This window comes from Sturnira hondurensis, unplaced genomic scaffold (assembly GCF_014824575.4).
Source record: "Sturnira hondurensis isolate 20B ecotype Veracruz unplaced genomic scaffold, ASM1482457v3 Scaffold0008761, whole genome shotgun sequence".
In the NCBI taxonomy this organism is placed as follows: domain Eukaryota; kingdom Metazoa; phylum Chordata; class Mammalia; order Chiroptera; family Phyllostomidae; genus Sturnira; species Sturnira hondurensis.
The window spans coordinates 2,721,695-2,745,010 of NW_028081392.1; the positions used below are offsets into that span (position 1 = coordinate 2,721,695).

The window sequence follows — 23,316 nt, forward strand, 5'->3', positions numbered from 1 at the left end:
AGGGTCGGGACAGCAGGAGATGGACCACTGAGCCATCTCAAAACAAGAGGATGAATGGAGGTACGCACCAGGGACTATGCGAACCTAAAGAAAGTGATGTCTTAGCTATACTCATCTGAAGGAATGACCAGGAGTAGGCTTTCCAGAATGACAGAACAGCAGGTGCAAAGGCCCAGAGGCATGACAGACAGCAGTGTTCCTCGAATATCAGGTATGAAGCTTGGGACAGAGCAGAGTTTTCAAACAAGAACATTATCCAATTATACGTAGAAATTAAACAACTTACTCAACAACCCAAAGAAAAAAATCACAAGGGAAGTTAGAAAATATCTTGAGACAAACAAAAACACAACATACCAAAACTTCAGAGATGCAGTGAAAGCAATGCTAAAAGGAAAGTTTATAGTTACAAAAGATCTTAAATTAACCTTAAGAAAAAGAGCAAATTAAATCCACAGCTAGCAGAAGGAGGGAAATAAGATTAGAGCAGAGATAAAGGAAATAGAGAACAAAAAAAAAAACAAAAAAAAAATCAACATAAACTGAGTTGGTTTGTTGAAAAGATCAACAAAATTCACAAAATGTTAGATTAATTAGGATAAAAGAGATTAGACTAAAAGAACTAAAATCAGAAATGAAAGAGGGGATATTAGCACCTATTCCACAGATATAAAGAGACCTATAAGAGAATAAATACTATGAATAATTATATGCCAACAAATTGGANAGAAAAAAAAAAACAACAAAAAAAATCAACATAAACTGAGTTGGTTTGTTGAAAAGATCAACAAAATTCACAAAATGTTAGATTAATTAGGATAAAAGAGATTAGACTAAAAGAACTAAAATCAGAAATGAAAGAGGGGATATTAGCACCTATTCCACAGATATAAAGAGACCTATAAGAGAATAAATACTATGAATAATTATATGCCAACAAATTGGATAACCTAAAGGAAATGGGTAAATTCCTAGAAACACACAACTTAAGTAGACCCAATTTAATTAGATTGGGTGGAGGAGAAACATAAAATCTGAACAGACCTATAACTTGTAAAGATACTGAATAAGTAATCAAAACTCCCCAACAAAAAAAAGTCCAGGACTGGATGATTTCACTGGAGAATTCTACCAACCACTTAAAGAAGAATTAACATCAATAATCCTCAAACTCTGACAAAAATTAAAGAGGAGCAAACATGCCCTAACTAATTTTATGAGGTCAGCATTACCCTAAAACTAAAGCCAGACAGACAATACAAGAAAACCAGGACAAATATCCCTATGAATATTGATGCAGAAATCCTCAACAAAGTACTAGCAAACTGAATTAAATAACACACGAAAAGGATTGTACACCAGGACCATGTGGGATATATTCCTGAAATGCAGGGATGGTTCAACATAATAATGAAAATCAATCAGTGAATACACCACATTAACAGAATGAGGTCAAACAAGTGCACGGTGGAATGTCTCAAGAGCCGCCATGGCAAAAAAGAAAAGATGGAAAGAAGAGCCCAACCAGCTCTTCTCCCCACCCCAGATCTCTCAATTTGTTAAACTGGAGAAGCTCCAATTAGGGTATCTATTTCTATCTACCTTATATGTTAAACTTCCTCCAGAAGCAATATGGAACTGTTCAAGAATGTTAGGCAGAAAAGTGACACGATCAAATTTGTGTTTTTTAAAGGTAAGTTTAACAGTGTGAGGAAACTGGAGACACTGGAACCAGAGAAGTTAGCTAGGTGACTATCCCAATCTTCCAGATGAAGAGATAAGGAGGGCCTAGACCGCAGTCAAACAGATGTAGAGAAGGGGTCATATTCTAGGAGTAATAACACTAGGATTTAGTCCCTGACTAAACACGGTGAAGTGAGGAGCTGAGTGTAATTGTGAATTATTAACTAGCTTGGATAACTAGGTGAATGGCACTGGACAAAAATGATTTTGTGGAAAGAAGGAAAGGAGGTGGGAGCTTCCAGCCAAGATGGAGGTATAGGTAGATACGCTCCACTTCCTCACACAAAAGAAAGGATAACTATCAATTTAAAAACAAAAACAACCAGAACTGCCAGAAAATCAAACTGTATGGAAGTCTGACAACCAAGGAGTTAAAGAAGAAACACTCATCCAGACCAGTGGGAGGGGTGGAGACAGGCAGCCGGGGCAGAGAGAATGTGCAGCAAGGTGGCTGGCAGACCAGGCAGGCAAGGCAGTGGCTGGTGGACCAGGTGGTCCCACATTCCATGTGCATAAACTAGGAAAAACAACTATAGAGCAAGACAGATCTCGTAACCTAGGGTTTCTGTGCAGGAAAAGAAAGCCTCAAAACCTCTGACTATAAAAATCAGTGGGGGTTGCAGTGATGGAAGAAACTGCCGATCTCACAGGAGAGTCTGTCGAAGGGGCCCATGGGGTCCTAGAATGTACACAAACCCACCCAGCTAGGAATCAGCATCAGGACAGCACTGAAAGGGCACAATTCGCTTGTGAGTAGTGGGGGAAGTAACTGAAAGCAGGGCAAGACCTGAGCAAGCAGCACTGTTTCCTCTCTGACCCCTCCCCCACATACAGTGTCATAACTGTCAACAACTGAACCTAAAAACCCAAGCCAAAACCAAAAACAAACTAAGCAAACAACTAGAACAGGAACAGAATCATGGAAATGGAGATCACATAGAGGGTTAGCAACAGAAAGGAAGAGGAAGGAGAATGGGGGAAAAGGTACAAGGATAAGAAGCACAATTGGTAGGCATAAAACAGATAGGGAGAGATTAAGAATGGTATAGGAAACAGAGAACTCAAAAAACTTATATGCACAACCCATGGACATGAACTAAAGTGGGAGAATGCCGGAGTGAGGGAGGTGCAGGGCAGAAGGGGATAAAGGGGAGGAAAAGAATGGGACAACTGTAATAGTGTAATCAATAAAATATACTAAAAAAAGAAGTTGGTTTTGGATGTGACAGTGTTCTTGCCAATAAGTATCACATGTATTTCAGTGAACAGGAGTTCAATAAAACTAACAGTAGGAAAGACATTTGGCAGCCAATTGAGAACCAGACTGATGGTCTCACAAGATGCCCCTGATCTGAAACAAGATCCCACGTAGGTCACTGCATTAAGTAGAGCCTTGGTCACTTACCCATGAGTCACTTTAGTAATGCTACAGAAATCATGGGACAAAATGCCACATTTGGCTAGAAGTCAGTCCTCAGCAACACAGGAAGACAGTGAAGGAACCTCAAAATGCTTCCAAATGGCAAATACTGGTCATAAAGTCCAATTATTTCTCTTTATAAGCCCGGCAGAGCCACTCTTGGATCGCTACCAAATCAATTATGTAAAACAAGGCAGCCCACTAAACACATCATCACTGGTGAGAAATGTGTGCGAAGTAACGGCTAAAGATGCCCGCATCTGTACAGGTATAGGTATCTAGATAAGTATGGCATAGAAAAGTCAAGTTTAAAAGAATAGCCCCAAGTTTTTAATAATGTTGATGTATGTTAGTTCCTAATGTAACAGATACTAGAGTATTTTCATCAATATGAATGAATAAAAAATTTAAGGGCATAACTGAATATAGGCAAACATCACCAATCTATAAAAGTTCAGGATATAAAGCTCCTGACAATAAACTATAAGCTATTATATATCACTGTTATCAGAATGACGTTAAAAGTTATACATCTCAAATCAAAATAAGTAAAAGAGACTTCCTTACCTTTCCCAGGTTTATATTTGAGATTGAACGGCTGATTCTGCCAGATATAAGGGGCCAGCACAGGTGCAAACTGGGTCATTATTCTCTCAATATACTTTTGAAGAATCTCCTTGTGTTTTTCTGGGTCCCTTGGTTCATCTGGTATCAGAAATAGGCGGTACTCCACAGTATCTTCTACTGTAGCAAGCTGCATATTTTCCTCCATTCTTCTCTGAAAACTACATTTAAGTTTCCATAGTATAAACCATATAGAACAATGCAGAAGCAATATTCCATTCCCTGAACTATTCTAGGTGATTCCATTAACATTGTTTCCCAAAATTCAGTTATCCACATACCATCATCATGGTATCTGCCTTAACAATGCATTAAATATAGTAACACTTATTTAATGTTCTTTTAATAACATCTTTGTACTTAAAATTGTGTTTAAAAATTTGTGATATGACACAATGAATGGAAATCTAGTATCTCATTCCCAAATTAAATAATACTTTTATAAGAATAAAATGGAAAAATATTTGCCTTTGTAGTTGCAGTGGCGTGTGTAACATATTTTGGGAACACTGCATTAACATCCTCTGTTTAAATAATAACCAAAGTCTCAGCTCTGCCACTAAATTAGTTGTGGCATTTTGGGCACTACACTACCTCTTTCTGGGGCTTTTTGTAGAATTAGAGTAATTAGAATTACTCTACCATCTCTAGGACCCTTCCCCGATTTACACTTGTATTATTTAATCCCTCTTAAAAGCAAGCTCCCCTACTCTGCAGAATTTTAATCAATCTCTTTTATAAACATATCATGAAATAGGGCAATTCAAAACTACAAAGCATTCATGTCTCATCCCAAAACAATCTGCCTATGGTTCTTGATCTGTCCAAAATTTGCCCAGTTTTCAGGAGAGCATAGCTCTAATATACTAAAAGGTAGATATCTTTATTTTCTACGGGTATCCCTTACAAACAAAAGTACCAATTACTGCTTCCAGGTGATGCTTTGTAAACAATGGCACTGCCCTGGATGGCCCACGTGATCCGGTTTTTATATTTATTCGGCTTTCTAACAGACTAATAAGATGAGGTCGAGAGGAATCTGCATCTTCTATCCAGACACCGATTCACCAGTCTGTCCAAATCGACATTTGGCCTTTCAACCCAGAGGTACAGACAGTAATTCTACCCACCCCATAATGCCTAGCACACAATTCAGTGTCCGAAGTAGAAGGGACTTGGAGGTCACTCGAATTAACTCCTCACTGTACAGATGAGAAAACTAGGACAGAAAGACAAGCGACCGAGTAGCTGAGGCCTGGCTTGTAGTCTAGGGCTCTTTACTCAGACAAGCTCCATCCTTCCACCTGACAAAAGAAAGCCAATTCCTCTTACGGTTCTAGGGTCTCTCCGACTCGTTTCCTCAGCCGCCCCTCCCACCGCGTGAGATTGTCGGGAACAGCCAGCAGCCGTCAAACCCTGGCCTCAGTTTCGGTCCAGATGCCGGTCCGGAACCTGAGGCCCAAGGAAGCTCTGAAAGTCGGAAACTCGCTCAGCGCCGGAACCTGGCAACGTCCACACCGCGCCTGGGCCGGAGCATTAGGCGGGCGCCCCGATGCTTCGTCACTTCCGCCCCCGCGGGGGAGTAGGGAGGGCGGAGGACCGGAGAGGTGGGGAACCGGAGGAGGTGGAGGTCTGGTGTCCAGGCGACGGGGCGTGACGGGGCTGGAAGGTGGCGGGAGGGGGCCGGGCAGGAGCGGGCGGGAGGGCCAGGCCTGGAGGCCCCCACCCTGGCGTGCCCGCCCCGGCCGCGATTGAGGAGGAAGAGGAGGATGATCTCCAGATACACTCGGAAGGCTGTGCCACAGAGCTTGGAGCTGTGAGTGCCCTGCTCAACCATCCCAGCCACGGCCAGGGGAGGCGAGGTGGGGAGCGGGCGCTCCGGGGACCCTTCGTGACCAGTCCCTCGCTCCTTTCCTTTCCCAGGTGGGAGAAAGAAAATTTTCTTCGGAATTCTCTCCTTCCAGCCCTGCCGGACTTTGTCCCTTCTACCTACAGCTCCAGCTAAGGGTGTGTCACCTGTACTGTCCCAGGGCTTTGCCCTTTTGGGCGGCACTTCCCGAACTTTGGTCTCCTAAGGCACTGGTAGTTTCCGCAAAAAGTTGTTAATAGCTGACTGTTACAATGAAGTTGGACGTATCTAGAGCCCGGCACCGTGCAAGCTGCTTACATTAGCTCACTTAATTTTATTCAACACGGATAGCAGATGGGGACTGTTATTTTGCATTCTACAGATAGAGATCGCAGATTTAAAGATTATAGCAAGCCAAAGATTACGCGGACAGAAAGTAGTGGAGCTGAAGTACAAATCCGGTGTCAATCTAATTCTGAAACCTCGGTTACAACCATTACACATACTGCCTCTCCGTTTCTACAGTTAAACATTAGAATCCACAAGGATCAGTTTTGCTTTGAGATTTTAGAGAGCAAATATTCTGGCTAAAAGACACTCCCCGCCCCCAGTGATGTGCTGTAATTTAAGTAAGTAATGATAATTTCACACGTTAATAAATGCTTTTACACTTTCCAAAAGACTCATATCTCAATTGTTATAGCAACAACTCAGTAAGTTGGGTATGATTATCTTCAGTTTGTCAGAAGGTGCTATATCAGACAGGTTATATACACAGCTTAAGATTATAGAACCAATAAGTTTTTGAGCTGGGGCTTTTTAACTCTAACTGTCCCCCTTTCTCCAATGAGCTGTGTAATTTTACCAGCTATACAATTTATTAATATTAAGTATACATAGTATAGTAATGACAAGCTTGTTATTTTTCAGTCACATCTGAGTTTCTGGCTAGGGTTTTTTCTGCCCATGTGACTTTTAGGCAAATTACTAAATTTTTGATTGTTCATTTCTCTAGTATAGGAATAAGACCTTATCTAAAAGCATATCTAAACTGATGGCACAGAGCTTGACACATAGTTGGTCCTCAGAACATAGTAATTGACCCTTTCCACCTTTCCTTGGTTCAATAGCCACACAAAGAAAATCAGTCTGTGATCTCCTCACCTTTCTGAAGCATATTATCTACTAAAGAATAAGATACCTACCCAGTAGCAATTCAAAAAACAAGCTTTTTGTAAATTAGGAAGAAGAATGTCATTTCCTAATACAACTAGGGTTTAGCTAAAAATATGCTTTTATAATAAATTCTGATAATTCTGAGAGTAAAAACTATCTTTTATGGAAAAGTGTTGATAGGCACTTATTGGGCCAGAATTACTGACCCAGTATAGTTATGTTACTTGTTCTCATTTATTAATTTTTTCTAAAGATTTTATTTATCTTTAGAGGGGAAGGGAAGGAGAGAGGGAGAGAAATAACAATGTATGGTTGCCTCTTGTGTGTCCCCTGCTGGGAATAGGCCTGTAACCCAGGCATGTGCCCTGACTGGGAATCGAACCACGATCGTCTGGTTTGCAGGCCCGAGCTCAATCCACTGATCTACACCAGCCAGGGTCATTTGTTAATTTGATACTCCCTGAACATGACTTTCCCAAAGGAGATTCTCCAGAGGAGTCGGGGTGATGTGAATAATGAAGATGATGAGTAATGTATGCATCTAAGTGACCATACATTAAAAGCAATTTTTACTTTAGGTGTTATAATGATGATTTGCTTCGAAGCAGTAACTTCAGTTTTCTCCCTAACACTTCCAAATTATAGATGTTAGAAAGATTTTGGAAAAAATTGATTTTCTATGTACAGCTTTACATTTTTTAATGCTAAGTTTCAAACACAAATACATAGTAAATATAATGAGCCACCAATCACCCACATTAAAGTTATCAAAATTTTAAAATATTTGCTTCATCTTTATTTTCTTTGACCCTCATCTGTGAAATAAGGAAACAAAACCTTTGACACTATCATTTTACCCCACGTACTTCAGTATGCATTATAGACGTTTCCTATGTAACCACATGCTGGTTAAATTTAAAATTTTTTAAAAATTAAACCTTTTTGGTATTATCTAGTTGTCACTTCAGAATCCACTTTCTCTGACACACTAAAAAATGTCTCAAGTTTTCTATTTCCCAGCGGGAGTCCACATTTCTAATCCCTATCATTATCTCAAAGACAAGCTTTTGGTTGTAGGGTCACTGAGTGAAAGCAGCACAAATAGCTCTCTGCACAAACCTTCCCCACCATTGAAGAAATAATTAAAACTGCAAGCTCCACTGACTGGGCCCTTAACTTCATATTTGTGTGCAAAAAAATGGTACAGTTCACTAAAATCTCAAACTATTCATTTGCTTTGAGCAGCCTCAGAGCCAGACTGCTCGGGTTTGAATTCTGGCTCCATCACTAACACAAGTCCTGTGACCTTAAGCAGGTCACTTAATCCCTCTAGGCCTCAGTTTCCTTTCCTGTGAAATAAGGGTATTAGAGGTGCATAATATACATCCCTGGGAAGACCTCTTGTAAAGGACCTGTGTAACTTTGTTTAGCTTGTTGTGTTTCCTAAATTTATTTGGCTTCTGAATTTTGTTGGGGAGGAAAATGTACTATGGATGACAAGGACTGGAATATATAACTAACCCTGTAGTTTGTTCACACACACATGTTGCACTCCACAGCACTGTCCAATAGGAATGTAACACAAGCCATGTCTGTAATTGTAAATTTCAGGTAGTCATATTAAAAGTAATGGAAACAGGTGAAATCAATGTTTTTACCTTTTTATTTTGGAGTAATTATAGACTCACGGGTAGTTATAAAAGTAGTGTATAGAGTCCCATGAAGCCTTCACCCAGCTTCTCCCAATGATGACCTCTTACATAACTGTAGTATGATTTCAAAGCTAGGAAACTGACATCGGTGTAGTACTGTCAGCCAGACTACAGACACATAGTTGGATGCAATTTGGTCTCATAGAAGTTTGTGTAACCACCAGCAAAGTCAAGGAGGAGCGGTGTTTCATCACCACCAAGAACAGTCATGTGTGTGCCCCTTTCTGGTCACACCCACCCCTTCCTCTATCTCCTGGTAACCACTCCTCCCAGTAGTTTTGTCACTTGTGAATGTTGTATAAGTGGAATCACGTAGCATGCAGCCTTTTGAGACTGGCTTTTTTTACTAAGCGTGATGTCCTTGAAACCCATCCAAGGTGTTGCGTGTGTCAGTAGTTCACTCCTTTTTTTTTCTGGATCATATTTTATTGTGTGGATTCACCAGAGTTTAACCCTTTACCCATCAAAGGACTTTTCCCTTGTTTCTAGTTTTATTAAAATTATAAATAAAGCTGCTCTAAACATGTATATGCATATTTTTGTGTGAATGTAAGATTTCATTTCTCTGGGACCAGTGCCCAAGAGTGCATTGCCATGGCTAGGTCTTACAGTTTTATAAGAAACCAAAACTATTCCAGAGTGGCCGTACCATTTTCATTCCCACCAGCAATATGTGATACATCCAGATTCCCCACATCCTCACCTGCCTTTTGTGTTACCACCATGTTTTATTTTAGCTGTTCTAATAGTTGTGTGGTTATACCTTATTATATTTTTAATTTGCAGTGAAATTAATTTTAAGAATATATATTTTTAATTCAATACATCTAAAACATTATCACTTTAACATGTAATTAAGATAAAATAGTGAAATACTGTACATTCTTATACTGAGAGTTCCTAGTCCTGTGTGTTTTACACTTAAAATGCATCTATGCATCTCCTTTCTGACTAATCACATTTTAAGTGCTTGCACCTACTGTACTGGACAATGCAGTTCCAGAGCAGCAAGAAGTATGTGACTAACTTAGACTATGTTTCTGAAAAGTATATTCTTTGTTTATAGGAAATAGAACTTTCCTTTTATCTTTCACAGGAAAGGAATAACAAAGTATGCTCTTAGCCATCACCCCCTTCCGGAGCAGCTAGATGACATTTCCTCTACCAATGACAGCCACTCAAAAGACACAAGTTCCCAAAGGTACTCACACAGAGTGTACTTGTTTACTTCTCTACCTGATACGGCGAAGGTTTTGGTTTTTAGCTTAGGGTTGGTATCAAGCCTTGTACTAATGAAACAAAGCAAATTTTTACCACATTTCACTATCATTTATCTTCATTGTGGAACAGCTAATGGAAAAAACATCATACTTATTTTTATAACATTTGAAAAGCATAGACTCAGGAGTCCAACAGATACAATTTTTAATCCTGGTTCTGTCACTGCTTAGCTGAATAAAATTGCAGGTTACCTACCAGATAATAGTATTTCATAAAGGTGTTGTGAGTATAAATGAGATGAAGTATACAAAACTTGGCACAATGCCTGGCATATAGTAAATGCTGAGTGAATATTAGCTGCATGTGTTATTTTAAGAAATACAACAGAGGAGACTATAATTTCAAAGAAGGTTCTGAGAAGCAATGTGGTATTACAGGAAAAATTACAATCACAAAACTTAGTTTCAAAACCTGGAACTACATTTCAGATTCTTTGTCTTTAAAATGGGGCTGAGTTCTGCATCACAAGGTTGTTGTTGGGATAAAACACCATTAGTATTTGTAAAAGTGCTTGATTAACTGTGCAAGTGCCATATAAGCTCAGATATTACTAATTTCTGAAGTGTCCTTAGTTGTCAAAGGTATGTGTTACAGGTGGAATGTTAAAGTATTCATTCTAAATTATGGCTAGAATTATGTCCAATGACTTTCATCAATTCTACAGGAATTGGACGGGACTTTTTCATGATGCTTAAATTTCAAGTTCATTGACTTTTGCTTCTTTTGATGTATTTGTACATATGCATATTATCTAATCACTGAGTAGTTAATGCTGCAGAAACTTGAGGAAATAATAATTTTTCTGTTTTTTCTTTCCAAATTCTGCATTTAGTGAGTCTGACATCACACAAGAATCACCTGTTACATCAGCTGATACTGAGAATTCAGGGTCTGCTTTTCCAAGTTATACAGGCACGGGGATCTCTACTGAAGGCAGCTCGGACTTCTCCTGGGGATATGGTGTGAGTTGTGTGTTTCTGTGGAGCACTTGGGAGATTATTCTGGGAGTTAGGGTTTGTCAGTGTTGTCAGTATTTTTCCTTCCTTTACTCTCCTGCATTGCTTCTTTACATTTTAATACTTAAAATTTACCACACTTTCTCATATTTATAAAGAAGCATCAGTCTTTACCCTCTGAGTATTGTTTTGTTTTGTAAATATAGTTGATTTTTAGATATGCTTACTTAGTGTTTGACTGAAACAATTGTAGGTTAGTATGGATGTGGGCCCAGGACTTACTCCTTTTGCTGTGTTCAGTTCACTAATGTGTCTCCACCAATGTAACACTAATGTTACTTTGTTTAAAGTGGTTTTGAAAGTTTATTAAGCCATTATACACTAGGAAAATGCTTGTGATACACTGTTAAATGAAAAAAAGCAGATTAGGAAGAGTTTTTATAGTTCTAATTTTATTTTACATATATATTTCCTTATATATATTAGAAAAGGACTAAAGATGTTTATCCAAAGTATTATTCAGTCATTATTAATTGAGTGTTGAGATTTCCTATTTATTATTTATTTATGGCTATCCCCCATTGTAAAGTATTATTTTTACAGCAACCTTAAAAAAATTGCCCTGGCCAGGTAGCTCAGTTGGTCATTCCATATACCAAGAAGTTGTGGATTCAATCCTCTGTCAGGGAACATACCTAGGATGCGGGTTTGATCTCGGTTGGGACATGTATGGGAAACAACCGATTGATGTTTTGGTCTCTGTCTTTCTCTCTTCCTTTCTCTCCAAATCAATAAACATATCCTTAGGTGAGGATTAAAAAATTTTTGTAGACAAATTTTAGACATGTCTGTCACTTTGATGCAGTGGGTAGCTTTATTTCTGTATCCTTTTCCAATCTATGTTTCACTTGACCCAGCTCTAATCATGGTGTACATACAGTGCTATGCTGTGTTCTTTCACTTAATATCATTTTATAAGCACTTTTCCACAATATTGTTGTTAGCAACCTGCTTTCTTTACAAAAAGGCTGATAAGTGTTAGAACCTATTATCACCATGAATTATTTTCCAGTCATTTTAATTGACTGGGTACATATATACTTTCCTTACATAGTTGTATGATATATATGTATCCTATTTTGTGGTATAGTTTTTCATTCACCATTACTTCATATAGATATTTTCTTATTACTATTTCCATCCCTGTCAGTTTGAATAGTTATATAACATTTCCTTATTTTAATGTATCGTAACAGAGCTTTTCCTTATTATCTTATAATTGGGTTTTCTGTTTTTCTTCATTCAGCAACTATTTTTTTAGCTCGTTTGTTGTCAGACACTGTACTTGGGAATATGGGGTGAGTGAGACTTATGTGATTCAATAGTCTAATATGGGCAACTGACAAAAGCAAATAAACAAAATAAACACAAAAGGTGGTGAGAGCTCAAAGGAAGATGACAGGGTACTGAAAAAAACATTGTAAATAAGAGGGATTCACTTTATTTTTTTTGAGGTACTAATATTTTATTCAAGTTTTATTTTAAGTGGTGTTAATTACAACATATGAAAGGGAGAATCAAATTCCATACACATTGGAAGATTCTAAAATGTGCCCATTAAACTGCTAAAAAATAAACTGAGTAGTGAGGCTACAACAGAAGTCTACTTTAAGTTCCAGGTGTTGCCACCATGTGATTACAGTCACAGAGACTCTGCCAAGCATGAAGCTGGAGCTCTTGGAAGCTATTTCATACCCTGACTCAGAGGAAAAAGGAGACACAACATGAGAGGGAATTAAGTCCTGCATTACTGATTTCATCAAATCCACCTCTTCCACCCCAAAATGTCACAAAAGAAGCAACCACGACACCCTGCAGCTACTTCTGGTGTGAAAGAGGTGATGGCCGAGCATGGATATAGGTCATAAACATCTGCCTTAAAAAGTTCCTGTGGGTGAGTTGGACATGCCAACAGTGAGCCTCTCCCATGCAGGCTAGGGTATCAAGGTTCAATTCTCAGAAAGTCATGTTTTCATTTAAGCAATGCAGACTTACAAAGTGCTTACAAATCATTAGCTACCATTCCTACAGACATTTCTAGATAAGAAAACCTGACATCTCTAGAGGGTCTGCCAAGTTCCTATTAGGGGAATTCACTTTAGAGACGGTTTTAGGTAGAGTAGATCTGAGACTTGAAAGTTTAGGAGTTAACCATGTGTGAAGAGTGAAGAAAAGAGCTTTCCAGATAGGTAACCAGCAGCAGATACAAAAGCCCTAAGAGGGAAAAGAGCTTTGTGTGCCCAAGGGAAAGGATATGTGTGTTATTAGAATTTTAAAAGGTCAGGATGATTGGAGAAGAGTGTACCAGGAGGAGAAAAGCACAAATGAGACGAGAGAGGTAGGCAGGACTAAAATCATTAGGCATTGTAGACCATGGTAAAGAATGTAAATTTTGACTTCTGGCCAAGGTGGAGGCATAGGTGGAGGCATAGGTGGATACACTGTGCCTCTTCACAGAACCAAAAGAAGGACAATAACAAATTTAAAAACAAAAACCAACTAGAACTGCCAGAAGATCAAACTGTATGGAAGTCCAACAACCAAGGAATTAAAGAAGAAACATTCATCTGGACTGGTAGGAGGTGCAAAAATAAGCAGCTGGGGTGGGGAGGACTCACAGCAAGGTGGCAGCTGGAGGACCAGGGCAGTCCCACATTTGCATGCAGATAAATTGGGAAGAACAACTGGGGAGTGAGATAGACCATGCAACCCAGGGTTCCAGTGCGGGGGAATAAAGCCTCAAAACCTCTCACTGAAAAAACATGTGGGGGTTGTGGTGGCAGAAGAAACTCACAGCTTCACAGAAGAGTTTGTTGAAGAGACCCACAGGGTCCTAGAACATACACAGCCCCACCCACCTGGGAATTAGCACTGGAAGGACCCAGTTCACTTGTGGGTAGCAGAGGAAGTGACTGAAAGCTGAGAGCCAAGGAAACTGCATTGTTCCCTCTCAGACCCTTCCCTCACATATAGCACCACAAAGCAGCTACATGGGTTGCCCAGCCCTGGCAAATATGTAAGGCTCCATCCCTTACTCTGAAACAGGCACACCAAGACAAAAAAAATGGCCCAAATGAAAGACCAGATCAAACCTCCAGAAAAAATATAACTTAAGTGATGAAGAGATAGCCAACCTATCAGATGCACAGTTGAAAACACTGGTAATCAGGATGCTCACAGAAATGGTTGAGTATGTTCACAAAATTGAGGAAGAAGTGAAGGCTATGCAAAGTGAAATAAAGGCAAATGTACAGGGAACCAATAGTGATGGGAAGGAAACTAGAACCAGAAGGAAGAAATAAACATTCAACTGGAACAGAATGAAGAAATAACTCCAAAAAAATGAGGAGAGGCTTAGGAACCTCCAGGACATCTTTACATGTTCCAACATTTGAATCATAGGGGTACCAGAAGGAGAAGAGGAAGAGCAAGAAATTGAAAATTTATTTGAAAACATAATAAAGAAGAACTTCTTTAATCTGGCAAAGGAAAGACTTCCAGGAAGTCCAGGAAGCTCAGAGAGTTCCAAAGAAGTTGGACCCAAGGAAGCACACACCAAGGCACATCAGTTATATTACCCAATATTAAAGATAAGCAGAGAATCTTAAAAGCAGCAAGAGAAAAGGAGACAGTCACCTACAAAGGAGTACCCATAAGACTGTCAGCGGATTTCTCAAAAGAGACCTGACAGGCAAGAAGGGGCTAGAAAGAAGTATTCCAAGTCATGAAAGGCAAGGACCTACATCCAAGATTACTCTATCCAGTAAAGCTTTCATTTAGAATGGAAGGGCAGATAAAGTGCTTCTCAGATAAGGTCAAGTTAAAGAAGTTCATCATCACTAAGTTCTTAGTATATGAAATGTTAGAGGGACTTAATCTAAGAAAAAGAAGATCAAAGCTATGAACAGTAAAATGGCAACCGACTCCCAAATATCAACAACCAAACCTAAACAAACAAACAAATAAAAACTAAGCAAACAACTAGAATAGGAACAGAATCACAGAAATGGAGATCACATGGAAGGTTATCAGAAGGGAGGAGGAGGGGGAAGAATGGGGGGAGAGGTACAGGGAATAAGAAGCATAACTGGTAGGTACAAAATAGATGGGGAAGTTAAGAACAGTATAAGAAATGGAGAAGCCGAAGGACTTATATGTACAACCCAAGGACATGAACTAAGGGAGGGAAATGCGGGAGGGAGGGGGCATGCAGGGCAGAGGTGAATAAAGTGGGAGAAAAATGGGACAACTCTAATAGAATAATCCATAAAATAGATTTCAAAAAACAAAAAAGGAGGATGGACCTTCATAGCTTTTTAGTAGAATTTTGCATGTTTAGCTTTTTAACTCACGAGACTTTTATAATATATGGTATGAGGTATGAGTTAAGTTTTTATGCTCTTAAACCTATTTTTAAACCATTTTTCCATACTTGATTTAGTATCATGTGGTTTTTCATATTTTAAAAAAACCTACTAGTGTTCACTAAACAATGTACATTATTTAGTATTTGTGTCCTCTTTTTCAGATAAATTTTATTTTTACTTCTATAACATTTCTATAAAGTATTTATCAGGGATTTAACTGGTTTTGCATTATTACTTTGTATTAAACTAGGGCATGTATAGAGAGAACTAAAATTTATTTTTTTAAAGATTTTAGGGGGAGAGAAAGACAGGGAGAGAAACATCAACATGTGAGAGATACATCAGCTGGTTGCCTCTCACATGCCCCCAAACAGGGATGTGCCCTGACTGGGAATTGAACCAGTGACCCCCTGGTTTGCAGGCAGGTGCTCTGTCTGTTGAGCCACGCCAGCCAGGGTGAGAACTAACATTTATTAAAAATTCGGTAGATGCCAGCACTGTGCTAAATACTTTATATACATATTTTCAATAATTTGTCATCTTTACTGAACTTAGTATTCTAGCTAAAAATATAGGTTTTATTCACATCTTCCATTAGTCCTATCTGTCATTTTATAATTTTCTTTTTATTATAAGTTATAATTGATATTAAAATTGAGTTTGGTATTTAATTATACATTTTACTTACTTTTGAACTGTCTTAGTTTTTTTTGAGCTACACTGGTCTGTAGAAATCCAGTTTTCTGTCCCAATTTGATGACATAATACTTTGCTAAATGTATTTATTATTTATAATCATTCTGGAGTTTATATTCTTAGATTTAATTCTTTTGAAATATTTTAAAATTCAAAGAATATAATGAAATGAAGGAAGACGTTCTGTTTTTAGTCTAATTGTATATATTTAAATTTTGATAACCAACAATCAAAAAAACAGCTAACCCAATTCTTTTCTATTTTAGTTTTATATGGTTTGGTTTCTTTTGTTTAAAATGATCCAGTAAGGTTTATTCTAGGAGTACAAAGATGGGTCAGTATCTGCAAATATATTCATATGTTTAACATCAGTTATTCTAAGAAAAAAATATGATCAAACCAATAGGTGCTGAAAAGTTATTTGATAAAATTCAAAAACCATTCCATATAAAGATTCTCAATAAGCTAGGAGAAGGAAACCCTTAAAACCTTATAATGACTATTTGCCAACTGAATAGCAAATAACAGTTTATTTGCCAAAACAAGCTTACTTTAGTTAAAATAAAGAACCAGACATGAATTCTTTTTTTTTTTAAAGATTTTATTTATTTATATATCTTTAGAGGGGAAGGAGAGAGGGAGAGAAGCATCAATGTATGGTTGCCTTTTGTGCATCCCCTGCTGGTAGTTAGCCTGCAAGGAACCGGCCTGCAACCCAGGCATGTGCCCTGACTGGGAATCGAACTGTGATCGTCTGGTTCACAGGCCCACGCTCAATCCACTGAGATACGCCAGTCAGGCAGACATGAATTCTTTTAACAAATTTAATTTATTCCTTTGCTAACTTTTTAATTATCCTTTTTTTAAAAAAGATTTTAGACCAAGGGCAAGGGAAGGGAGAGAGAATGATAAGGAGAGAAACTTCAAGGTGTTGTTGTCTCTTGCACACCCTTCAATGGGGACCTGGCCCACAACCCAGGCATGTGCCCTGACTGGGTATCAAACCAGTGATCCTTTGGTTCACAGGCTTGCACTCAATCCACTGAGCCACACCAGCCAGGGCTAATTATCCTTATTTTTACGTAAAGTCCTTTATTACACACTCTTGTTCAGGGCCATTTTTTTACTTAATATATTTCGAAGACTATCCATTTAATTTTAAAAGTTGTTTGTTTTATGGCTACACAGACATTGCTGTTACCAAAACAAAACAGAACAAAACACAGCAAAACTACCCTGCTGCATTTATACCTCGTACATACATTGTTTTACATAAATGTGAGTACACCTGAGGATACAGTTCCAGAAGTGAAATTGTTGGTCAAAAGGTATGTGCTTTTATAATTTTGAAAGCTGTTGCCAGACTGACATCTATAAACATTCCTCCATTTCTGCTGTCTCACCAGCATCATAGGGAAGGACCCGTTTTCCCACACTGCTGACCACACAGGGAGATGATCAAACTTTTTAATCTTTGCCAAGCTTAGAAGTTTAATGAAAAGCTATTTTGACTGCCATCACCAGTTTTACTTGTTCTTGTCCTTCTTATGAATGGGTCATACAGCATGTAATCCTTGTATCTATCTGGCTTCTCTTGAGCAGCATTATGTTTGGAGATACGGTATGTCTGTATGTGATAGTGTACATATTTGTAGTCTGGAAATTGCCTGTTTTTTTTAAATATTTTATTTATCTTTAGAGGGGAAGGGAAGGAGAGAGGAAGAGAAACATCAATGTATGGTTGCTTCTCATGCATCCCCTGCTGGGAACTGGGCCCTGCTGGGAACTGGCCTGCAACCCAGGCATGTGCCCTGACTGGGAATCCAACCACGATCGTCTGGTTCGCAGGCCCGCACTCAATCCACTGAGCTACACCAGCCAGGGCCTTGGAAATTGCCTGTTTTATTTCATACTTATTTTTTTACTTCTTGTTTTCACATTAAATTAGTAGGAGTTCCTTATCTTTTAGATTAGGGGAGGGTGTACTTTCTCTGTAAAGGGCTAGATTATAAATTTTTTAAGCTTTTCCATCTCTGTCAGGACCCTCAACTCTGTCACTGTAATGAGAAGGCAGCAATAGACAATGTGTAAATTAATGGGTGCGACTGCATTCCAACAAAACTTTATTTATAAAAAGGCTGTGGGCCAGGTTTGTCCCACTGGCCATACTTTATTCAATATATAGGCTCTATTAGATACCTACATTATACCCACTCTCTCTAGAGAACTGTAAAACTTGGGGTATTATACTCAGTTGAAAATTTATTTCCCAGTCTCAGTTACAGTTAGGGGTAGCTAATAAATTACACACAAAAGTCAGTATATGGGGCTTTCTCAAATGCTATTTTTTTTATTTACCCCCTTTTCCTTAATTCTGGCTTGGAACATGGCACTATGGCTAAAGGTAAAGGCAAAAAAAAGGTAAAGCAGCCATCTGGAACCACGAAGTACCACTGAGGATGGAAATGATAGAAGAAATTAAGTTTTTGATATTAATGGAGCCACCATATCAGCTTTTTAATGCCTACCATTAGACTAATATTTTTATGAAAGAAAAAAATAAGCTTTTGTCTTATTTAAGCCACTGTTATTGTTTTTGTTAGTAGTAACCAAATACAGTTAGTTAATCACTAATTCTTCACTCATCCTTCGTTAAATGTATTGCACACATCTTTTCCTGGTATGCAGCTTTTAATACTTTCACAGTTTTCACATTTAGGTCTTTAATCAACCTGGAATTGTTTTTTGTATGTGGTAGATAGCAGGAACATTATTTTAACTGTTCTGTTTAGATAATGAATTGTTGCAGCATCATTTACTGACTAGTTCAGGATTTCTAAGCAGGGGCATTTTTTGTCATTTTGGGTGTGACTATTGTGCAGAAATGTCCCACATGCAGCATTATGTTTAGTATTCATGACCCCCTCCTATTACTTAATATTTAAGTATTTAAAGATACTCCTAAATACTTAGGAGTATCCCCTCCTAAAGATACTTTATCAACAATTTTCATAGAGAAAGGTCTAGGCCCAGGTGGTTTCACCACTGGATTCTGTTAGATATATTTGTGGAAGAAATAACAATCACATAAAATTTTTCCAATAAATAGAAACATTTTCAGTTTACTTTATAAGGCCAGCATAATATCGATTCCAAAACCTGACAAAGACAATACAAAAAATTATGAGATGGGACTTCTAGTATAGCGGAGTGAGCAGCTTGACAAATCCTCTTCCCAAAAAGCAACAATAAAACTGGATAAAATGGTCAAAAGCAACCATTTCAGGACTCTGAAACTGACTAAAGGGAGACAACAAAAAGAGCATTAATGTAACACAAGGAGGGTGAGCCCAGGAATCTTGACTGCTCATTGGGATAAGCTGAAAAAACCACAAGGAGGACTGGACGGAGCAGACAAAGCCTTTATTACCATATTTTTCCATGTATAATGTGCACCCATGTTTTTGTGTGCATTATACACGGGATTATTACAGCCACTATCCACTATTATACAAATGGCGTGTAATCATTATACCTGTGTATAATGTGCATTCTTATTTTTCCCTCAAGAATTTGGGCAAAAAAAAGTGCATTATTCACAGCAAAATACAGTACTCACATCACAGGGAGCACCAATGGAAGCAGATTACCTCCCTGAATCCAAGACTTATTTTAAGGGGTCCCAGACAAATGGGGCACGTGTCTTGTGTGTGACTCTAAACTACATTACCTCGGTGTGTACATGCAGAGGGAAAAGGTCAAGGAGCAGTCACACAAGACAAGAAGCTGCTCCCAGAAGGAGACCGGAAGAAATTATAATCCATTTCCAAAGTGATCCACAGCCCTTTTGGGCTGGGACCCTCTGGTGAGCCTTCCATTATGAAGTTTGGAAGAACCCTGTCCAGCAGACCCCACAAGTAGTTATTCATGGAAATCAAGAGGACTTTAAGGAACAGCGAAAGTCGATTTAACTACTGAGGTACAAGCTGTGAAAACTAGCAGCTTCAACACCAGAGAGAGTTCAGTAGATTTGGAGTGGAACTTGGATGATGCCTGTACCCAGCAGCATTGTCAACAACAGTAGCAAACTCAGTACCACGTGAACAAGGAGAAACAGCGGCTCAGATAGCCTGAGGCTTTGGTACTGCTTGGGGCAGAAAATGAATTGACAGACAATCGAGAAACTTATAAGGAGATCTGGGAAATTAGCCATGGAGGGCCCTGATAAGCTCTCCACATATCCATGCAGGAGAGATCACAGAGGGCCCAAACCATCTATACATCCCTGGCTGGCCAGGAGTCGAGCATGCTAATGCAGAGGAGACTTAAGAGGGCCCAGAAATGAAAAGCCAGGGCAAAAGGGACCCAAGATGTCAGGAGAAAGGTGGAAGCTAAACTCACCTCCTCCCCGGACCAAACTGGACTTACACCTAAATTATAGAACAATCATCCTGAATAACCAACTGAAGACTAGCTGAAGAGAATTCTTTGCTTCGCAGGCCAGCACTCAATCCACCGAGCCACACCAGCCAAGGCTGAAGAGAATTCTTATAACCAAGGATTTATAGAAGAAGACTGGTAGGAAGGGCAAAGATGCGAAAAGTGTGACCCTGCTCCCACGGGTGGTGGCTGAGGTTCCAGAGGGATATCTCAGCTGTGGGGGGGGGGGGTCCTACATGAGAAGTGTGGGGTCTAAATCCCAAGCCAGACTCCCCAGCCCAGAGCACCTGAGCTGGGAAGAGGTATCCACTTAACATTTGGCTGTGAAAATTAGTGGGGTTTCTGTCCATCGTGGAGAGACTGGGGTTTGCTAGAAACACAGCACCCTCTTAAAGGACCAACACAAAATTTCATTTGCATCCACTCACCATGGGCTCTAGTGGAGGGTGGGCAGAGTGGACTAGAGTTGTATAAAGAGAGTCTGGGGTTTGTGGCTCTGGGGAAAATGCTGAAGGGATAGCTGCCAGGATCCCAGTGCTGAGTCATTCTCCCATACTTCAGATGCCATCTTTCTTGGGTGGAATAATCCCTTCTGTGTGGGATCAGGTTGGGAAAAGCAAGAGCTACACCCTCTGGATTCCCTCTTGCCCCACCCTGTGGAGCTCTTGCCCTGCTGAGGAGTCAGCTGCTTTGGCTGAGGAGTAGAGGTCTGGGCAGATTCAGGAGGTATCAGTGATTGAGTGGTGTGGCTTGGGGCAGGGGCCATCCCCCTCCTTCCCTGTGAACCTGACTGGTGCTTCCCACTCACAGGAGAGCCACTACCCCACCCTCTGGGCTTACGGTGGAGACTCACCCTTTGGGCTCTAGCTGCCCCACCTGTCTGACTCTTTGTGCCTCTGCCCTTCTGAGGTCAGGACAAAATCCAGTCAAGGCTAAATTGTGTGGCTCACAGGAGGGGGCCACACACCCCACCTTTCCTGAAGCCTGGCACCTCCCGCTCAAGGGAGATACACTAAACCAATTCTTCTGACTCTCGGCCGCCCACCCTGCTGAGCTCCAAATCTCCTGGCAGATTTTAGGACAGTTGTGTGGATCTAAGATGGGGGCCATCTTTTCCCTCACATGCCTGACTGGTGCAGAGCCCTCTTGTCACACGGCCAGTTCTTGGTCTGTTGGGCTTGATAAACAATGATGACTCCTTAAGATCCAGCCCCCACACAAAGGTATGTGAGCACCCAGCAGGTTACAGCTAGATGTGGCATACCCTGAAACATTTGCTGAGTGGCCTCAGACCCAGCCCTGGCACTGAGTTTGAACCTGTCCCAGTCTGGTGCACACAACTAGCTCCTACCAGGTGACTCATTGAGAAACTACCTCATGCAACGTGAGTACAACCAGAGGCTCTTTCAGTGACTAAGCGTAACAGACAAACTGCAGGTAGAGGCAGATGGAAGTGGATCTACAGTATTTTGGGATTTTTCCTGACATGACCCCCAGCCTAGTGCTGGTAAAAGCTGGCCTTGGTGCTCAGCTTGGTCCTTCCTGCATACACCCAGAGGTGGTTACAAACTGAATTCCTGTGTACCAAATAGTTTTCCCAAGGCCAGTTGCAGCATCTGACATTGGACTACACCAAAGTCCCTTCCAAGAAGCCAAGAACCAACACAGGCAGTGGCCAGCTTCAAACATGAGAGCAGAATCCAATAACCTTCACAAGCAGCATATCCAAAGGGAGAGCTCTGCAGGCACCAGACCTTGCTGAGGCGAATTCTGCTTTGTGGGGTCAGCACTTGCACAACAGCTTGCATGCTGTCATAGGGGTTGAGACTCACAGTCAGCCTGAGTGAGGGTCAGTCCCACACATGAACAGGCCAATAGCAACCATGACTCAGTTACAATAGGAGGGCCCACATAACCCACACAAGGGACATTCCTGGAGCACCCAGCTCAGATAATCGAGGAAATTGTACCACTGGACCCCACAGGACACCTAACACAGAAGGCCATCCTACTAAGACTGGAGGCCACAGCAGATCTACCTAATACATAGAAATGAACTCAAAAGAGGCAGCTGGAATACAGAGTCAAAGAAACATGCCCCAAATGAAAGGACAGGAGAAATCTCCAGAAGAAGAGCTCAATGAAATAGAGGCAAGCAATTTACAAGATACAGAGTTCAAAGAAATGTTATAAGGATGTTCAACAGCATAAAAAAAGGACATAAAAATGATGAAAAAGAACCAGACAGAAATGAAAAATATAATATCTGAAGTGAAAAACACACTGGAAGGAATAAACAGTAGATTTCATGAAGCAAAGGATCAAGTCAGTGACTTAGATACAAGGTAGAAAAGAACAGCAAAAAGAAAAAAACAACTTTATAAATGAGGATAGTTCGAGGGACTTTTAGAACAACGTGAAGTATTCTAACATTCACATAATAGGGTTACCACAAGGAGAAGAGAGAGAGAGATCAAGAACCTATTTGAAAAAATTATTACCAAAAGCTTCCTGAAACTGGCAAAGAAAAAATGACATACAAGTCCAGGAAGTACAGAGTCCCGAACAAGATGTATCCAAAGAGGCCCACACCAAGACACATCATAATTAAAATAGCAAAAGTTAAAGAAAAAGAGAATCTTACAGGCAGCAAGAGGAAGACAGTTACCTACAAAGGAGCTCCCATAAGACTGTCAACTGATTTCTCAACAGAAACATTTCAGGACAGAAGGGATTGGCTTGAAATAATCAAAATGATAAAAGCAAGGACCTATAGCAAAGCTATTATTTAAAACTGAAGGAAGAATAAAAAGCTCCCCATACAAGAAAAGGCTAATGTTTTTTCTACCACAAAACCAGTATTATAAGAAATAATAAAGGACAAGGAAGGAGGTGAAGGAAAAGAAAGAAGAGAAGAAACAGAGGACCATAGTTAAAAGAATAAAATGACAATAAGTAAGTACCACTCAATGATAACCTTAATGCAATTGAC

The 23,316-nt window shown here is 39.7% G+C and overlaps 2 protein-coding genes across 5 annotated transcripts in view; one reads left to right on the forward strand and one right to left on the reverse strand.

Annotated features, from left to right (window-relative positions):
- The window catches only part of ECD (ecdysoneless cell cycle regulator), a 29,632-nt gene extending 24,331 nt beyond the window's left edge, over window positions 1-5,301 (reverse strand). The window contains exons 1-2 of the mRNA XM_037055876.1: window positions 5,120-5,301; window positions 3,731-3,948 (exon numbers count right to left, since the gene is read on the reverse strand). Of these exons, the coding sequence (XP_036911771.1) occupies window positions 3,731-3,935 (205 nt within the window). The 5' untranslated portion in view covers window positions 3,936-3,948; window positions 5,120-5,301. The remainder of the gene's footprint in view (window positions 1-3,730; window positions 3,949-5,119) is intronic.
- Window positions 5,302-5,375: 74 nt separating this feature from the next.
- The window catches only part of FAM149B1 (family with sequence similarity 149 member B1), a 57,062-nt gene continuing 39,121 nt past the window's right edge, over window positions 5,376-23,316 (forward strand). For 2 of the 4 annotated variants that reach the window (XM_037055880.1, XM_037055879.1), the window contains exons 1-3: window positions 5,376-5,603; window positions 9,621-9,725; window positions 10,638-10,767. In XM_037055880.1, coding sequence (XP_036911775.1) covers window positions 5,557-5,603; window positions 9,621-9,725; window positions 10,638-10,767 — 282 coding nt within the window. In that variant the 5' untranslated portion in view covers window positions 5,376-5,556. Of the gene's footprint in view, window positions 5,604-5,710; window positions 5,795-9,620; window positions 9,726-10,637; window positions 10,768-23,316 lie in introns of all 4 variants that reach the window. The other 2 variants (XM_037055878.1, XM_037055877.1) reach the window with 2 other exon arrangements.